At 44.9% G+C, this 19785-nt stretch overlaps 1 protein-coding gene and 1 non-coding gene across 2 annotated transcripts; one reads left to right on the top strand and one right to left on the bottom strand.

Annotated features, from left to right (window-relative positions):
* Window positions 1-2086: 2086 nt before the first annotated feature.
* GABARAPL1 (GABA type A receptor associated protein like 1) lies at window positions 2087-11057 on the bottom strand. Its single transcript, XM_056116797.1, has 4 exons — window positions 10711-11057; window positions 5422-5500; window positions 4235-4353; window positions 2087-3428 (listed from the first exon to the last, which is right to left on the bottom strand). The coding sequence occupies exons 1-4, from the start codon at window positions 10798-10800 to the stop codon at window positions 3363-3365; spliced, it is 354 nt and encodes a 117-aa protein (XP_055972772.1). The 5' UTR covers window positions 10801-11057; the 3' UTR covers window positions 2087-3362.
* Window positions 11058-17866: 6809 nt separating this feature from the next.
* On the top strand, window positions 17867-18032 carry LOC130029385 (small Cajal body-specific RNA 1). The gene has a single exon (XR_008793342.1). It is a non-coding gene; the product is annotated as a small Cajal body-specific RNA 1 (non-coding RNA).
* The last annotated feature ends 1753 nt before the right edge of the window (window positions 18033-19785 follow it).

Genomic DNA, 19785 nt, shown 5'->3' with positions numbered 1-19785 from the left:
GCAGCTGGCGGCACACCTGGCCACCTGGTTCCCTCTGGTCAGAACTGACCCACTGTTTGTTTTGCTCTCTGGCAATCTCCACCTCTGATTTCGCAATAAAGAACAAACCCTTTTTTTTTTTTTAAGTGTCCACAAAACAAACTTGCGTTGGGAGAAAAATAGAGCCAATCAATCAGCTGGTTAGGAACAGCATTGCTCTCCTAGTCTCTGCTGGAACTGGGTGAGCAGCAGCCTTGGACACGGTGTACCTGCAGGGCACAGAGTACTTCTTGTTTGGAAGGGTGGCATACCCGGCAGTGGTGCTCGGGGAACGGGTATCCAGTCAATGTGATGACGTCATAGGAAGATTCCCTAGGGGTTTCCTTCGTTTTCATGTTTTTTTTCTTGTTTTGGTGTTTGGGCCACCCCTGTCAATGCTCAGGCTTGGCACTGAGGAATCACTCCTGGCAATGCTTGGGGGACCATATGGGATGCCAGGGATTGAACCTGGGTCCGTCACTTCCAGGCAAACGCTTCAACCTATTTTGTCTCTTCGACCCCACCTGCCATTTTCTATATGTGTTGCTGAATTTGAGCTTCCTTCCCTGTTCATCCTCAGTTACCTTCCTCACTGAGCAGGGTGGGCTGTGGGTGGTAGACAGGTTCCTGCCATAGGCCAATGAGGACTGGCTACTGCCTATCTGTGGATCTGTTCTGTTTCCTTTCTTACCAACAGAAGCAGACTTGGGGCTATGACTACAAAAGATTCAGACAGTTCGAGATGGGAGGAAAGGAAAGAAGAGTTTTTCTGAAGCCGTCGTATCTCCTTTCCTAGTTGGCACCCACGGGGCTCTCAGCTGAAAGGAAGGCCCTCATCTTCAGAAGATGAGGCAGTTTGTACTGACCCCCTGAGCTGGATCTCAGTTCCCTGTGCTGCTCCACGGAGGGTCTCCAATCCAGACACCGACGAGCAAACAGGAGGGGTCGGGTCCCACAGCAAACCCAGGCCCCAGAAGACACCTACATCTGTCAAAGCACAGACACCTACGCCGAGGTCCAGACTGGACTAAATCTGGGAGAAGAGCTAGACATGTGCATTTCTAATAAGCACCCCCCCAAGGCCCCATCCTCACTTTAAGATGTTGGGCACTCTTGCAGAATTTGCAGAGTGTGAGACTGCATTTGTGGCCACATGACCTCTTATACTCTTCCTCACTTACTTATCAAAAGTATCACACATTTGTTTGGTTTATAACTGACTTGCTTGTACTCTCTTATATTCAGGCTCAAATAGTTCCAGAATAAAATACAACAACCCTCACACACTTTTTTTTTTTTTTTTTTTTGCTTTTTGGATCACATCTAGCGATACACAGGGGTTACTCCTGGCTCTGCACTCAGGAGTTACTCCGTCAGTGCTCAGGGAACCAAATGGGATGGTAGGAATCGAACCCGGGTCGGCTGCATGCAAGGCAAACACCCTACCTGCTGTGCTATCTCTCCAGCCCCCACAGTTACTTATTGTGGTGGGAAGGTGCTCGTTGGTGGGATTGGTGTTTGAGTATTATCTGTAATGAACTACTGTGAAGTACTTTTATGAAAATAAAATATATATATTAAAAAAATGTGCACACTCTCCGGCTTCCAGTATAAACACTGAAGGTAGCAGCAAAGCCAGGGATCTGCCAAGGATCAGATCTCGTGACCCACCACCCAGAAACGCGGCACTGCACACCTCCACATTCACCAGAAGGTGCTAAGTCCTGAGTACTTCATGGCAGAGACTCAGTAGTAAGACACCTCCACGCCCCTCTTCCCCCAACCTTGTGCTGGGGGTGCTGGGCTCCATCCCAGCACCACAAACTCAATAATTAACATGTTTGGGCCACGTGTCTGTCTGACCATCTGCGAAAGTTCTTTCCTTCCAACCACCCCCACACTCGAGTTTCCTGCTCTGGCTCCATCTGCCATGAGTCCAGGACCGTTAAATAAAAAGCCACGCCACAGCACGCGGGCTGGGTTTTCCAAGTATGCAATTATTTTATTTCCTTGGCCTGACAGCATTGACTTCATTATACAGGAACCTGCCGCAGATGAAACGGACACACAGCGTCCCCTCCCACCCCCCCATCTGTGTGAACCCCTTTCCTTGAGCAGAGATGAATGGAAATGTCAGGCCCGTGTGCAATTCCTGCGCCCACCCCCGCCCATGCCATACCCCCTACGTAAAGTGAAAAATGATCAAAATAATCAGAATCCCCTGAATTACTGGGGGTGAGGGGTGGGGGATGGGGGGGTGGAAGGCATCCTCTTCAATTTGCCTAACTAGCAGCTGCGGTCAAAGAAAAATCACAAGAGGGAAGCAGCTGGCCATCAATTAGCGTTTCTGTGTGTCTGAGACAGAAGGGAAAACAGTAAGAGGGGGTGGGGGAGGGGAGAAACAGCGAGAATTCTGGACTGGGGGGAGGTGGGGACAAGACTAAATCAGCTGTACCCCGTATCTACCCTCCCCTACCGAAAAGATGTTTGTCCCTCCCTAGGGACGTTTGGACGAGGCTGGAGCAGGGGCCACAGCCTGGGCTGGGACAGGGTTGAGGCTCCTTCTGGTCCCAGTGGGTGTGGAGGGAAAGGCCTTCAGGGAGTGAGCAGGCTAGACAGAGATGCTCAATACTGAGTGGATTCCAGTTGAAAGCTGCCCAAAACCATCTTCTTAACCGTAACATCCCTTGGGCCTGGTCTAGGATTTTCCAAAAGCTCAGAGAGCGCCATGGAAACAAGGGTATCGGATGTTCCCTCCCCACCCCAGAGCAAGTGGTAACTGTGATGTTTGTGTGGGAGTTTCTGAATGAGATGAGGGGGAGTGAGTGTGCGGATGGGGAAAGATCAGGGCTCAGAAAGCCTTAGTGACAACAGTCTCTTTTGGTCCCCGAGTATGGTCCCCTCTTTGGAATCCTAAAACATTCCCAACCCTTTTCTCTACCGGGTGTGTGCCAATTAGATGGGAGAAAATCTGCCCCGTGAGTAAGGAGAACGGGAAAATAATTGGTGGTCCGCAATTATCTCTGGCCCCAACTTGCCCTCCACCTGCCTCTTCCATGAAATCACAGCCACACTGAGAGGTCTGATCCCCCCTTCCGTCGTCTGGCAAAGCCAACCCCAAAGCTCTGTCTTGACCTGCATTCTCCCTGGGCCGAGGAAGCAGCAAAATCTATCAATTGAGCATGTAAAAATATGATGACGGTGTGTGCGGTATAGTGTTTCCAGATGTCTTCACCTTCTGTCTCCTCCATGGTGGGAGCCCCCCTTTCGTCCCCCAAATCCCACACACCCCCCCTTCTCTACCCCCGAGTCCAGGTGCTCCCAATCTGCTGGGCTTCCGCCAATCACTTCCCGTAAACGCTCTCATCACTGTAGGCCACGTACAGAAAATAGTCTTCCTCGTGGTTGTCCTATGGAGAGAGATGAGAGCAAGAGTTGGGAGAATCCCATCAGCGGTTGGCTCTAGATTCTAAACCTCACAGGGTCTTGCAAAGTTTGGGTATGGTAGTTACAAATTTTTCCAGAAAACGCACAATCTTTCACAGAAAACATCATAGTCTGAAGGGGCAGGAATGTGGTTACAATTGGAGGAGTCTAGCCCTTTAACTAAAGAAAGGCGAAAGGAAAATGTATACACTGGAACATATATACTAACAGGAAATTTATGTTACGGAATGAAAGATCACACAATTCATTCCTAGGGCATGCTTAGAAGCAGTTCCCAGTGACATCAGAGAGTAATATATTTACAATCTTGGGTGATAAAAAAGACACAATCCTTTACTTTCTCACTAGATTTTGACAACTAACTATCTAAATCAAAAAACAATTCTCTTCCACAGAGACTTATCTGCTAAAAAAATAAAAATAAAAAATGGATCGATTTCAAATGTCTGCCTCAACTGAACAATTCATTTAACTTGGATTTTTTTTTTTCCAATCGGGAACCATTTCCTGCTGTTTCAAAGCAGAGGATTTAGCATTAAAGCACCGTTGGAGGTCCGAGAATGAATTCAGAGAGATAGGACCCAAAAGGCCACTGAACTCCGAAAGGACAAGTGATATCTAATCTGCCAGAGCTTCACTCAGCTACAAGTAAGAGCACCTCAGAAAACAACACCTCCTGCCCCACTTCCCAGGTGCCTTATCAACAGGCCCTGGAACAAAAGCCAGAGAAGGTCAGACTGGCCAAGATTGTTGGGGCGGGGACCATTACCTCATACAGCTGGCCCATGGTCGCGCTAGTGGGAGGGATAGTGTTGTTGACAAAGAAGAAGAGAGCGTCCTCAGGTCTCAGGTGGATCCTCTTCCGGATTAAAAAGTAGAACTGGCCAACTGGATACAGGACAAAGGTTGGGGAAAAGGCAGGCAAAAATGAGGAAAACAAAGGATTAGCAGGAGGATTAACCCCTGAAAAAAAAATCCTGCAGCACCTGTTCCCTTGAAAGTTCCCAGCTTTATTTAGCAGCAGAACTGTGCCAATACATAATGTGAACACTCAAAGAAGCCTGGATATTCCCACAGCCCCAGAGACAGCCCCGAGGGCTCAATCCCTCAATCACTTTTTTGTGATTGAGCGGTCTTAATCTACCTTACTCATTTCTGGAACTCAAGTTAGCCACTTAAAAGCTTTGAGAGAATATACTCTGCATATTCAGACCACAGAGTTGGTCTGGGATATACCAGACCAAAACATTCCTATCACTGTCTATTTGTCTGAAACACACTTCCCTCCTGCTTCTTGCCCAAAGACAAACCAGTGATGGATGACCTTGGACAGGTCATCTAGACGGTAATCTTAGCAGCTCACTCATCTCAGCATTTCAGCAATGAGTGTGGTTCAATGGGCTGCCTTTTATAGAACAGAACTTTCTGGAAAAGGTTCTAGGAGGCTGATATTCAAATCTAGAAATTCTGGAACAAAACTCTCAGTGTCTGTCCAGTGTCACCTGGATATTGCAATTATTCCATAAAGGATCAGGGTGAGGCACAGACATGTTCTCTGCCGTGCCAAATAAAAGCTGCAAAATGCATTACCCAAAATCTAGCACTTAAGGGAACAAAGCATTGACTCTCTAAAATGTGACCGTCCCAAGAAGTTAGCTTGGATTTCCCTTTGGAATAAACGTATGTCACAATCACAAAGCTGAGTCTGAACTGCTTTATGTGACGGATTATCAGGTCCCCCTTTTCCATGTCTGTTACCTCACTTTTATAAAATCAAGAAAGATACTGATAGGAAATCCTTAAGAAACCCAGTGATGGACAAAAAATTAGCATATCACCACATTTTAATCATGAAACTTTCTGGAGAACCATACTCTTCAATTCTATTGCCTCTCTCTCCAACACAAGCAGGAAGGCTCAGTCATGGAGGAAAGGTCGGGTAGGAAAGTACCTTACCAGTGAGGTCCGAGGGCACCAGGTACTTCCTCTTGTCCAAATCAGGCACCCTGGCTTTAGGGGCCTTTTCCACGATCACCTGGAAGGGAGGAGAACAGAAATCAAGCCACCAGCGTAAATTTCCTTTCATATCCTATAGTTACCCTATTGAAGTTGCCTAGACTCCCCTCAAATCTTTTCTACTTTCTAATTCCCTTTTTTTCCCCTCTTAACAAGATACATCGGCCATGGGCTTCCCTAGGAAGGGAATAATTTTATTACTGTAATTAAAAGATGACAGAGAAGGCATTGGATGAAAAGAAAAGCGAACCTTGATTTTTAAGTTATGACAGATTCTTATATAAGATCCACTACAAGGCAGTTATTTTTTGGTATTTATTTAGAGCATAAAAAAACTTTTCTCAGATGACCTGAGAACCCCTTACTATTATTTATTCCTTCCTTTTATGCCATTTATTAAGGACAGTATGGCGTAAATTTTACATTAGGCCAGAATTTTCAACAGTCACTTCAAGTTTTATATTAATTATTTCTGTAATAAAAAAAAATGAAGGTGTAGAAAGTCAAGATCTTTATAATACAAATACATTGAAAAAACTATATACTCAAATTTTAAACTCAATTTTATTTATTTTTGGATTTTGGGGTCACACCTAGAGATGCTCAGGGTTTACTCCTGGCTCTGCACTCAAGAATCACTCCTGCCGGTGCTCGGGGACCATATGGGATATTAAGGATCGAACCTGTGTGGGCCAAGTGCAAGGCAAATGCCCTACCTGCTGTATCATTGCTCTGGCCCCTTAAACTCAACTTAAATAAATTCAAGCTATTGCCAAAATGTTGGTATTAGCATACATTTATAACATAGATAATATATAAATTATTAGTATCTTAAAGCATTACATCATATATGCATACATACAATATGTTATGTGTAATTTAATTTAGAGCATTATGTAATTTAAACATAGTTTATAAATCTCAAGTCTACTCTAAAATTTTAGAAAATACAATTATTGTGAAATTTTACAATTCAGGGCAACCTGGATGGAGCCAGAGGTTATCACATTCAGCAAAGTTGAGAAAGAAGAAGTACCAATAACCTCACCATCTGATACTACCTATCCCATGTTTTATATCTCTATGTACCAGATGGTTCTGGGAGAAGGGGGTATTGTGTGTGACCGAGCAGTGACAAAAAGGACAGTGGCTGGGCGTCCTAGTCACTTTGTTGGTGTTAAGCTGAAGAAACTGAATCTATCAGGACAGTATGCTTCACTTTGATCTATTTTAACATTTATCAAGACCACACACGTCAACAGTCCTGTAACCGTGTGCCCTCAACTATAATCACCCTTTAAAATATTGCTTTTAACACTCGGAAATAAAATGCAAGTTCCCAAAAAAAAGAAAATATCAGGGGGCTGGAGCAATAGCACAACGGGTAGGATGTTTGCCTTGCACGCGGCCGTTCCGGGTTCACTTCCCAGCATCCCATATGGTCCCCTGAGCACCACCAGGGGGTGACTCCTGAGTGCAGAACCAGGAGTAACCCCTGTGCATCACCAGGTGTGACCCCCGCCCCCCCAAAAAAAATCATCATTCTAGGCAGAAGAAATGGGAAGTAGGAAAAAGTTAAGGAAGCAGAGCTACAACACTGCCCAAGTATCCCCTAGAGCTGTGTGACTTCAACAGGTCACAGACCCTCTCTGAACTTCAGCATTCCAGTGAGTCAAAGGAAGCTGATCCCACATCTTCTTTCAGGAAGCCACGGTACAGGTATGGCCAAGGGGAGTCAGGCATGAAACATCTCTGTCAAGATGTGTTAACTCTAAAGACATCTCTAAACAGGAAGGCATGACTTTGAGAGCAAAAGGTTTGAAACTTTTAAAGCAATGAGGGGGCAGATCTTTAAAACCTCATCTTACATTTGTGGAGACAAAGGATTCTGTACTGGGAAACCAGAGGGACATGACCACACTCAAAATTTTAAAGTAGGGGCCGGAGAGATAGCACAGTGGGTAAGGCGCTTGCCTTGCACAGGCCCTACCCAAGTTTGACTTGGCGGCACCACATGTAACCCCTCCAGCCCCGTCAGAAGGATCCCTGAGCACAGAGCCAGGAGTAAGCCCTGAGTACTGCTGGGGCTTAAAACCAAAACCAGAACAACAACAAAAAAATTTTATACAAACAAAAAAAAAATTTTTTTTTCAAAATAAATGCTAGACTAAAGGAAAATAATCCCCTCAAGGAAGAAACATAATAAAATCAGAAATGAAAAAAGCACAACTAGGAAGGGGTTCAGGGAGTGATCAAGAACGCCCAACATTCAGGATGCACAGAAAGTGGCAGGTTGGCAAGATCAAAAGAACGTTACAGGGACTCCAAATAAGGCAGTTGTGCCCAAGAAAGAGAAGCACAAAGGGTGGAAACGGAAAAGCAGCGAAGAATGAAGCTGAATGCAAAAATAAGAGCAAGGGAGGATGTGGAAAGAATTTAAGAGGGAGGAGGGAATTCAGCCCCTTAGTTTTATCCTTAGGTTGGTTCCAGGGCTCTCAGGGCTGGCCCTCACTTAGCCTGGGCCTCGGCCAGGACTCACTCTGTCTGTTTGGTTCTCAGTTTTCCTCATCTGTGAAATGTGGCCAATACTCCAGGGGGTGGTCACAAAACCTGAAAAAGGGCCAACCTATTCCTAAAAGTTTCCTGCTGTGTGGCAGGGTTTCAACACACTGCAGCTCTGAATTCCAAGATCTTGATTCTCCTGAATCAGGAAACGTGGCCCGCTCATCTGCGCTTCTGCAAAGTGGGGGCTGTCAGGAAAGCCTTCCAGCACCCACTCCTGCTTCATGGACACCGATGGTCCAGCTGGAAAGAACTTCTGAGGCCAGCGACTGGAACTTTTTCTGCGGAGGGCACATCAGCCCAGCAAGATTAAAGTTTCCGGCCAGAGCTAGAAGTAAATCTCAGATAGCAGAACCAAAGCTCTTCTTCCCATCGCAATTAAAAAAATAAAATAAGAGACTGAGCACATATGAAGCTCTTGGAAGACTTTTAGGAGCTAAAAAATACTTTTGTTGATGTGTGTATGCTTTCTTTTTTTTTTGCTTCTGGGGTCACTCCCAGCGATGTTCAAGGGACCATATGGGATGCTGGGAATTGAACCCAGGTCAGTTGCATGCAGGGCAAATGACCTATACTATTGCTCCAGCCACTAAAAGTATTTCTGTAAAAAAAAATCAACATCAGGAGGCACCAGGACACAGGAGTGCTGGTCATAATGGCTTACAATTTATCACAGAACTCAAAAATTTAATAGCAAACAAGAAGCAGGAATAGACTCGGGAGGGGGAAATAGATCACAATATTCTGGGTCCATGTGTATATTTGGCTGAAATGGGAAAGGCTCAGTTTTAAAGAAAAACATAGGAGTCTCAACAACATTTGGGAACATGCAAAGCTATCAGAACTCGGCCTAAGGCTGACCAAATTTTGAGCAGATGACAGCTTGCTGGTTCTCTCTCTACCACCGTGCTACTTGGAATTCAAGTGTGACAACACCTAACAGGGCAAGGCACACAGGACACTTTTAATTCATTCATTCTATTCAAGGAAACGGTGTTAGAAATGGAGAACCTTAGAAATAAGGCCTGAAGGGCTCAAATGCCAGGGCTCCAATCCTCTCTGGGCAATACAGCGGCAACTTAAAATCTTTAAAATTACTTCAGTTCTCCAGGCTTCCAATCTTTCATCTGTGGGGTGGACATTATAATAGTGCAAGAATGAAGTGAAGGATACAGAAACAATCAAAGTTGAGAGCTGATTATGATTAGATTTTATCTTTTATCCGAGATAAAAAATTTAAAAAAAAAGGAGGGCTGGGGAGGGAGGGGCAATGTTCAGGCAGCTGCCCTTTCTCCAGAGAGCAGGGAAGGAACTTACGATGTCTTCTCTAGAGAGTAGAGTATTAGCTCTCCTGGAGGGCCCAAACTCTAATTAGGGTGCAACCCTTGGTGAATGAAATGGACCAAATTAATGCCTCCTCTTCCTCACAGGAAAAGGACTGCAAGAGGTTTCTACTGCTGGCCAAAATCCAAGGTTGCTCTGTTAACTGAGCACTTGGAGAAGAGTCCAGACAAGTCAATCACAATTCCTTTACCTGTCAATCAAAGGGAAAATTTATATTCAAGTCCCTGTCTGAAGAGAAAAGATCACAAAAAAAAAAATGTCTCTACTTCTCCATTTCCCACACCCAACGGTGGCGATTTTCTCCATCCCTGGAAATCTTCAGCCTTTCCAACTGGTCTACCTATACCACTGTCACTGTCACTATCCTCCCGTTGTTCATTGATTTGCTCGAGCGGGCCCAGTAACATTGGTCTAAATCAGAAGGAAACAAAACAAAACAAAACAAAACAAAAAAAAAACAAGCAAGAGGCAGGGAGGGGGTTGGGGCGGCTGGTCAAACACCCGGATGCAAAAAGCCCTCTTACTCATTCTCTCCTGCTCCCCTGCACCGCTGACACTAGTTTTAAACGCATTCTTCAGGGTCTACTAAAGAGAGACCACCTCGACCCTTCGAGACTGTATCCAGGTTCAGGCTGGGCAGCAGAATAAGTAGCAGAGCAAGGCCGGCTGCCCCCACACGCGCCCAGCGGAACCCAGGATGAGGCAATCGGGCTGTTGCGCAGAGAATGTGACCTTGTTTTCTGGGCCAGGCCAGGCCAGACCTGGCGCCCTGCGCCCTTCCTAATCCCAAATACTGCAAGAATTTACTAGCTTCGGAGCTTCCCCGACCTCCTGCGCAGAGAGCCAAAGTCAACTCCTAGATGAAGGAAGCAGAAGCTAAAGCAGGAATCTCAGCGGGGAGGGGACCCCGGGGCCCTTTCTTCCCACCTAAGCCCCGCAAGAATTTTCCCTGCGATCCTCAGGGCTGCAGATTCATGCATGCTCCCTACTGAATCATCCTCGCGCAGAAGGACCACATCCAGAGCACATCCCAGCCCACACAGCTGCCGAATACCGCTGAGTCACTCCAGTACGTAGGCTAGGCTCCAGGGATGCAGTCGGCACGGAAAGGGGGGGGGGGGGGTCGGGCCCCGGGGAAGCGGCTTTCCAAAGACCCCCTGTCACATCGGATTCCGGCTCTCGTTGGGGCAAGGGCGGGGGGCGATTAAAACACCATCGAGGGTCTTCCCTCTTGCACAGGATCAGAGGGCTACCCCCCACCCGCTTTGCCCGGGACCCCCCTCCCCCTCCCAGGGCCCCTTTCCCCGCGACAACAGCACTCACAGGGACCCTGTCCGGATATTTCTTCCGGATCTTCTCGCCTTCCTTTTTCCGATACTCGAAAGGATGGTCCTCCTTGTACTGGAACTTCATGGTGGACCACCGCAGGGTTTCTTGAGATTCTCCACTCCCACCGGCGGGGCCTGCCTACTCGCTCGCAGCAACCCGCGCGCCTCTCCCCGGCTCGCTCCCGGCTTGCAAATTTGCAATCGGCCGCAAGATCGCGGGCAGAAGGAAGCAGGGTCGGCTCCCCGCGCGAGGAGGATGCAGGGCCGAGCTCGCAGGCAGAAAGGCTGTCTCGGGGCGGCTGGTCTAGAGAGACACCAGGGACCGACAGGTTAGAGAAATCCCAGCGGCGTTTCCCGAGAGCTGGAAACACAAAAACAAGCCTGGAGGCGCGTAGGTGACATGACGTCACCAAACCCCGCCCACGCCCCGCCCCCGGAGCGCTACACCGCGGCCGAGAGGGGGAGAGGCCACCTCGGGGTGGCCCTCCCGAAGCGCTTTTTGGAAAGAAAATCCACAGGCTACAGCGTTCAATGCAGGCATAGAACCGTCTGGCATGTCCTTGTATGAGTTTTGTGCCATGATCTTAGGTGAAAAGCCAGAAACACAAATATTTTAAAGGAGCTCTCCCCCCCTCTTTCGCGATTCTTTGGTTGCTTCCCAAAAACAAACACAAGGACGAAACAAAATCTGTCTTTTTTGCTCCAGGTCGTGGAGCTTTTTTGGTGGCTGGGGAAAAAGGAAAAAAATGGGCGTCCTGGGATTCCGCTGGCCCCGGCAGCCTGGTCCCGTGCTTGCTTGACGCCCTTTGCTCCCGCTGGGGCGCCCGCCCCGGGAACCTCGAGTCCCCAGGCCGGCTTCCTCGGAGCGTGACCTCTCCTTCACCGCCTTGGCGTCACCGTGTTTGGGTGCGCGCTGCACCTTTTGCTCCCCGAGCAGCGACCTCGACGGAGCGTGACTCAGGAATTTGGAGCGGTGTCCCAAGGCGCGGGACACGCGGTGCGAGTCGGGGTCGCAGGGTGGAGGTGAAACCTGCCTGCCCAGGGGCTTGACCCGTGACCGAGTTCAAACATGATCCACTTTCCCCTGCAAATCTCCTTAGGTGGGCCTGGAGTGGGGCAAAGCAATAGCACGCTATTGACGTGACTAATTCAGTCGTTCCCAAACAGCCTTTTAAAATATTTAGTTTTTTTTTTTAAAGGAAGAAAGAATTATAACGCTAGTTTGTGAAGTGTCTGTAAAGAATATTAAGTGTCCACTGGTGAAGGGATGGATGTTGGAACACTGCATGTAGGAGTCTCGATCAGGAATAATTTTGTAACTGTAATTCAAGGAGATCCAATGAAAATAATAAAGAAATTACGGTTTAGGGTAGCTAAACAACAACCATCAAAATAATTATCATCTGAAAAGCCAACGGAAGGTTGATCAAGGTCTCTATCCCAGCTCACACACCCTGGCCCTCCACTTAAGAATCAAAGGCCTGTCCTGCTTCTAACTCTTGGAAGAGATTCTAAAGACCACTGGGGAAGACAAAATAAAAAAAATGTAAGATGGAAAAGAGAAAGGGATCCTTTGCACTCATAGGAGTCCCTGGAATTTTGAAACAATGTATGAGATAAAGCTCCATCTATCACCTTTCTTTTTTTTTTTTTTGGTAAAAAACTCAGTGTCTCTAATGATAAAGACATAAACTCATAAAATAAAAGAAACTACTTTCCTTTTGTTGTTGTTTTTGGTTGAGGGAATGGGGGGCACACCCAGCTCTGCTCAGATATTACTCCTGACTCTGTGCTCAGGAATCACTCCCTGGCTGGCTTTGGGGAGCTGTTAGGGTAGCAGGGATCAAACCCAGTCAGGGGGATGCAAACAGGCAGTGTGCTCCCTCCAGCCTCCTAAGATTGATTTTTAAAACAAGGGACTTGAATTGTCTAGTCCTGTTTCCTGGGTTTAATATTTTTCTCCTGGGCATCTTTCAACTTTGATATATGAAAATCCAAGAATTGTTTTTTTAAATCACATTATTTATTTTTTATTTCCTGGCCTTATTTTCGGAATGAAAATAATTTAACTAGTTCAGGCTCACTCATTTTAACTTTGAACCAAAAGTGGTCAAAGGAGCTCTTTATAATCCGTTGAGAACAGGAATTAACATGAAGGTTAATTTTGGGGGGGGGGGGCGGTCACACCAGGCGATGCACAGGGATTACTCCTGGCTCTGCACTCAGGAATTACCCCTGGTGCTTGGGGGACCATATAGGATGCTGGGAATCGAATCCGGGTCAGTTGCCTGCAAGGCAAACACCCTACCCGCTGTGCCATTTCTCCAGCCCCCATGAAGATTAATATTTTAAGTGCTTTGTTTTCTAACCAAATGCTCTTGAGAGTGACCACAGTTAAAGAAAATGCTGCTTTTAGCTTTTCAGACATCTTGGCACTAGGGCAATCTATATATGAAACATAAATTGGAGACGAAATTTTGGTTAATATTTCTACCCCCAGGGATTTTTTTTCTAAATATTAGAATACTGCCTATTTTCACACTGTACCCTATGTTTTCCTCAACATAACACTTGAAAAAACTATACAAAAGCTAATATTATAAGCTAACGCATTCAGATAAAATGACAAAATTAGGGTTGGAGAGATTGTCCTGCAGGTAGGGATAAGGTGCTTACCTTGGTTGCCATTCCACCTGGCTCCAATCTTTGCCTCCCCTCCCCCAACATGGTTTCTGAGCCTGTCAGGAGTGATTCCCTAAGCAGAGTCAGAAGTAAGTTTTGCACACAGCTGGGTGTGGCCCCAAACCAAACAAAAACAGTCAAAATTCCTTAAAAAAAATTTTGTGTGTTTGTTTTGAGGTTTTTTTTTGGCGGGGTGGGGCACATCTACTATGCTCAGAGGTTACTGCTGGCTCTGTGGTCAGGAATTACTCCTAGCAATGCTTGGGGCACCTTATGGGATGCCAGGGATGGTACCCAGGTTGACCATGTGCAAGGCAAATGTCCTACCAACTGAACTATTCTTTTAGCTCCTCAAAATTATTCTTTCAACTGAAAATGAAATACATTATTTAGAAACTCATATTTTGGGAACCTATCCGCTGCTGATGAAAATGGGAAGTGATACAAGTGGAAAAGACAGTGTGATGGTTTCTTTGAAACGGAGCAGTAGGATCCCTCAAGTATTCCTCCAAAGAAATGGATAACTTCAGACCACATTACCATCAGTATGTGCAGCTTTATTCATAATTGACAGAACTTGGAAGGAATGAAGACATCCTTCTGTATATGAATGGAATAACCATAAAGAAAATTTAATATTATTACCCGGTGCTAATAATGTAGGCAGGTAAAGGTAAAAGGTAAAGGCCCTCCCGTTGATCGTCAATTTGCTCGAGCGGGCCCAGTAACGTCTCCATTGGAGACTTTTGTTGTTACTGTGTCTGGCATATCGAATACTCTCGGTAGCTTGCCGGGCTCTCCAAATGTAGGCAGGTAGATTAGGGAAATGCCACTCCCACCCCCCTTCCACCTCCCCATACACATCATGGCAATGAAATTTCTGGGAAGTGATGAAGCCACCAGTCCTAAGTCTGTGGATACAGAAAGCAAGACCTGATAAGACCTTCTCCAGCAGCTGACCCTCAGGATACTGGACCCCTCCCTACAGGAAGGCCTGAAGGAAATTACTGGAGAACCCTCAACTCCTCGATTTAATCTGATTAACCCTTAGCTAGCCTAGACCAGAGAAGTCTGGTCCCACCCTCTGAGAGAAGTTCTGGCAGGAACAAAGGTCAACAAAAAGAGTTTTCAAGGAGGAGGATCATGGACCACTCCCAAAGCTTCTCCTTTAGCAGCTATCCTAGCCAGGACTCTTATCTACTTAGAAAGCCCACGTGGAGGCAGGTGGGAAAAACCCTACGAAAGCCACCATGAACAAAGGAAGGACACATACATACTCCTCGAGTCCATGTGCTGCTTGTGCCCATGTGCTCGAGCACATGTGGCACAGCATCTCAACCGCTTGAGATGTGGACTTTATGCTTCCATATCTAATGCTGGGGTGTACATAGGGACTTTCTCTGCCCTTGGAGAAGCCCGTGTTCTCTCTTGATGAGTTACTCCGTCTGTCTCTATCTGTCTGTCTCTCTCTCTCTCTCTCTCTCTCTCTCTCTCTCTCTCTCTCTCTCACTTCTTTCAAAAACTTCTAAGTAAAATCTGTTTTACTTCATTGCTCATCTACTCCCGAAGTCCTTTTCTGTCAGGCGAGGCAAGAACCAGGTCATTCTGGATCCCTGAGTGGCAGAGGCAGATGGGAGAAAGTGACCATCTCTCTCCTTCCCGTCTCACATAAGCCACCTGTGGGAGCCCAGCAACTTCACTTCGATGAAAGAAATGAGATACAAGTCACGAGAATAACTTAAATGTGTATTACTAACTGAAGGGTGTTCATCTGAAAAGACTACCCAGCGTGATTCCAATAATAGGACATTTTGGAAAAAGAAAACTAAGGCCACTGCGATATTTCAGTGGTTACAAAGTATGTTGTGTTTGCATGGACATGAGGACTTTTAGGACAGTAAAATACTCTCTCTGATGTTACAGTGCTGGATCCGCGTCATGACACATTTGCCTGAAAGTGTACTTCTTCCTGGGCTCCTGGGTTCTTGAAAATTGCATGAAAGATTTGCATGAAAGATTGCATGAAAAATAGTAAACTCAGGAGTGTTTTGTACAGTTCAAGTAGAGGGTCTGGGTACCTCGTGCACGGTCTCTTGTCCTGTATCTTGTCCTCTGCTTGTCTCTTATATTTAGATGAACTGGGTCCTTCCTTACTTGACTCTACGGGGTTACACAATAGACCTGGAATCTGCAGCTGGAGCCCTGTCCCCTGTGTCCCTTTGCTGGGGCCTGCTGCTCTGTGTTCTGTCTCTGGGTCTCTCTAGGATCGAAGTCTCAGCATTCTGTCCTCTCATCCTCCCTTCTCCAGCTCTGGCTACGTGTTGTGAGTGGAATCCCAGACCTGACCATCTGCCTGGACATGTGATAGGCCAAAGAGCTTCCATGGCTGGTCTGGGGTTCCCCTTCTGCTCTATCTTCTATGCCCCCCCAGCTATCCTATTATTAATTTTGATTGAATTAAATGAACCATTAGGATAACTAGTTTACCTAGAGCTTCACCCTTCTACTCCCACTGTATACCCCAAGGTAAGAGATAAATATTCAATACCAAGACTGGACCCTGATTTAAGCTGCAGAATTGGGGTTGACTATGATATGTCTATGCAGTTTCCTTGATTGCAACACATTTATCAGTCATGGACGATGGTTGAGGATGGGGCAAATGAGTGGGTTACTGTGCACAATCGAGAATGGGGAAATATATGAGAAATTGCCACACCTAACCCAGTCAAAGGTTTTTGCAACTTTGCCTCTTCTCTGCCCTCCCCAATGCCCACTTCCAATTTAAGACTCTGGGGTTAGAAAAAGAGAAAACAGACCGACCTGAGTTGAGTTGTGTTTTGGAGTGTCTGACAGCCTCTCATTGAGAGACGCTGCGCTCATCCCCACCTTTGCATTCTTTTGGGTTTAATTGGGCCAAAGCAGAACTTGAAGAACACTCTGCATTGATATTCAGCCCTGACTGGATAATCCCAGCAAACAGGGAACAAAACAGATCCCTTCTCTGCCTCCTTCTCTCACTATACCTGTTACCTGATGATTCTCCATCATTTTCAGTACAAGAGACACATGTTCATTGTATATTCCTTGGCTGTGCGTGTTCACAGTTCTACTACGTGAATATGTATGAAATTCCTATGCAAGTGCTAGAATTTATATACTGCAGCATGCACTATCTCTACTGGGCATAATTCCAGGCCCATCCTCTCTCTCTGAAGCTATTTTCCAGCCGCTGCTGGTGTTCTTCCTCCCCAAAGTCTCCCCACTTTCCCACTCAGTCATTCCTGGATCTTCAAAGCATGACACTCCTGATTCTGTTATGAACCTAAAAGTGCTCTTTAAAAAATTGGTGTTCAGGGGAAAAGAGATCAAATTTTTTTCAAAGTTGTCTAATGATCTTTTCGATTAGCTTTTGAGTCATACCCATCTGTGCTCAGGGGCTATTCCTGGATATTAGCTCAGGAGCGAAGCCAGACTGTACCAGGGGAAGTCATATGCTGGAGACTCAAACCAGGGTTGGCGAAATACAGGGCAATGACTTAACTCCTGTGCTGTCTCTCCAGGATATAATCTAACTTTTGTGTCTTCAAGAGTTAGAAATTTGTTGAAACTTTAATGATTATTTTCAGACATGTAGAAACATTTTTCAAAAATGTTTGATGCTGACCCATAGCTTCACTTCCTTGCTTTTCTTAAAATTTGCTAGTTAAACATCATGACCCTTCACCCAAAAATACTTAATATTTTATTTTCAAAGTAAGAACGCATGCCTACATAATTATACTACTGCTATTGTACTTAAAATTATCCATATTTCTCATCATTATTTGATCGAGTTAATGTTCATATTATCATAATTGGCCCTAAGATGTGATCTTTCTAGTGTAGCATTAGGACAGATAGAAAAGATCCTATAGAATATAAGACTGAATTGTTTTTATTCATAATTTAAAAATAATATGAAGGGATGGGGTGGGGTGGTGGGAGGGATACTGGGAACATTGGTGGTGTAGAATGGGCACAGGTGAAGGGATGGGTGCTCAATCATTGTATGACTGAAATGTAAGCACAAAAGTTTGTGAAAAAAAAGAACATGTTACTAATCTCTTATAGAAGGGCTAATGACTCGTGGGTGAAATACAACAATCTTCACACACTTTTCTCTAAGGAAACTTTTTTGGATCATTTTCAGCAGTTTATTCATAACAAACAATACAAAATAAATTATTATGGCTCTGCTTTGGGGCAGGTTTTGAGGTTCGGGATGGAAACATCTGAAATATAGTGGTGGGAAAGTGTAATGGTGGTGGGATTGGTGTTCAAATATTAAATGTAATCAAATATTGTGAACTACTTTATAAAAATAAAATTAAATTTAAAAAATAAATAAAAATATTAATATCATATTTAACAGACACATAAAGCCAGAATTTCAATATGCTAATCTCCTGTGCACAATATAAAACCTACAACCCTTAATGCTAGCTGAGCTCTCTATATTCCTGCCTTGACGACAGGTTTGTGATAGTGTGTGAGAGCTGAGCTTAAGAAGTATTATATTAAAACAAAAGTCATGACTTTTTGAAACCAGGCTTGCCAAGACACGCTGTGACTTAACAACTCATATGCACAAATAGAAATTTAAAAAATAAAAAATAAAATAAAACCTAGAGAGGTTCACCACCTCATAATTCATTTACTAAGTGATTGGCTAAGTTGGAGATTTAAACCAGTGAGTCAGTTGTTTAATCTGAACTTTCACATAGCCTGTGTTTTGCCCTCTGCAAAGCATGCACTATTTACCATCCGGATGAGACTGCTTGGTTCTGGCAGAGGGCGACTTTTTGCCTTGAGGACTGTACATGGGTGAATTTTCCTTCTTACTAAATTCAATGTTCTTGCTCTACTTTATCTCTACAGATGCTATTTGAGTCTAATCTTAGCATAGTCCCCACCGGTTTTTAATTGCTTCAGGTTCTGATAAATAGTGCTGGATAGCAGTCCCCTCAGACAGACCATCTCTTTTGCTCACCACCAGTCTGAGATTATGGGGTTCAGCTCTGCAACTCTTCTTGGGTTCTTACTTGATGTTCAACAGAAAATGACTGGGGACAGGAGCCAATTTGAAGACTTCTTCACTCTTCCTTCTGAGAATTGGGATGGGAAAATCTATATGAAAAAAAAAGGGCGGGTCATCTTGTTTTTCTTTCCTGTGAGACTTCAACATCCCTCTCTGTAAGGACTGCAGGCTAAGCAGAGTAATTCCCAGGTTGCTGAAGGCTCTCTGAGAAATCAGCAGAAAACAACCTTTTGTAACCTAATCCTTTCAGTTCTGTGGGAACATTTTAACCCTGTCTTTTCCTTGCAGGCAGTGAAGTACAGCCCAGGGAAGGGAACCAGAGACCCCAGTCCCAACCCCATTCCCAATGGTAGAATTAATTGTTGAATTCATGAATGTTTTAAAATGTTCATTGTTGCTAAAATCTGTTTTAACTCTTTTTTAATCATGCCATTGTCATTTGTAGAAGGAAAAAGACAGTGAGTGCTCATCAGTTCCAGAAAATATATAATAAGATGGTTTTTCTTTGTTATTTCTCTTAATGTAATTCAGAGGATGGATATTAACTGCAGTGAGTGGGAGAAATTCAAATTCTTTATGAAGAGAACTAGAGTACAATGCTTGTGATCTGACACCCATTTATCTCTCTAATTCACTTAAAGCTGTTTTCCCATTCTACAATCTATATTCCAGACTTACTACCTTAAATTTCTTCTTTTTTTATATTGCCATTTCTACTAATGATATATAATGAAATTCCACTGTAATAATTATGTCGTGGGTTGAGTTTTTACCCCAACAGCAATGCAGTTGTTGGGGTAACAACTTCAGTTTCTGTGGATGTGACTTTGTTGGGAAATAGGGCCTTTGCACCTGAGCCAACTAATATAAAGTCATTAGGGTAGACCTTACTCCAGTTTGACAAATTTGCACACAGTCAGAAATACATCAAGGAAAACTCAGGTAGACACTGAGGAAGAGGGCCCTCTGCAAGCCTCGAAACACAAAAGCAGGAGATGTATTTGGAACATCCTCTAAGCCCTCAAAAGTCGCCATCCCTACAACATCTTGATTTCAGACTTCTCATCTCTTGATTGTGAAATGATACATTTCTCTTCTTTAAATCATTTGGTTTGGGTTTAGTTATAAAAGCTTGGGAAGTTGTGATCTATCATGACAAATACAGGAGGCCCATGGAATATGTTTCTAGACCACCCCCCAACCCCAGTAAAACTGCAGGCTATTAAATTCTGTTAGCACTGTTACCACTGTTAGCATTGTCCTCCCATTGTTCATCGATTCTCTCGAGCAGACACCAATAACATCTCC

The sequence above is a fragment of the Sorex fumeus genome, unplaced genomic scaffold, assembly GCF_029834395.1.
Source record: "Sorex fumeus unplaced genomic scaffold, SorFum_2.1 ptg000003l, whole genome shotgun sequence".
Lineage (NCBI taxonomy): Eukaryota > Metazoa > Chordata > Mammalia > Eulipotyphla > Soricidae > Sorex > Sorex fumeus.
This window is presented reverse-complemented; position numbering and strand designations above follow the sequence as displayed.

Coding starts and splice junctions, on each gene's coding strand:
- GABARAPL1 (XM_056116797.1), bottom strand. CDS start 10,800: ATGAAGTTCCAGTACAAGGAGGACCATCCTTTCGAGTATCGGAAAAAG. Junction 5,501..10,710: donor AATATCCGGACAGGGTCCCT/GTGAGTGCTGTT, acceptor CCTCCCTTCCAG/GTGATCGTGGAAAAGGCCCC. Junction 4,354..5,421: donor GGTGCCCTCGGACCTCACTG/GTAAGGTACTTT, acceptor TCCTGTATCCAG/TTGGCCAGTTCTACTTTTTA.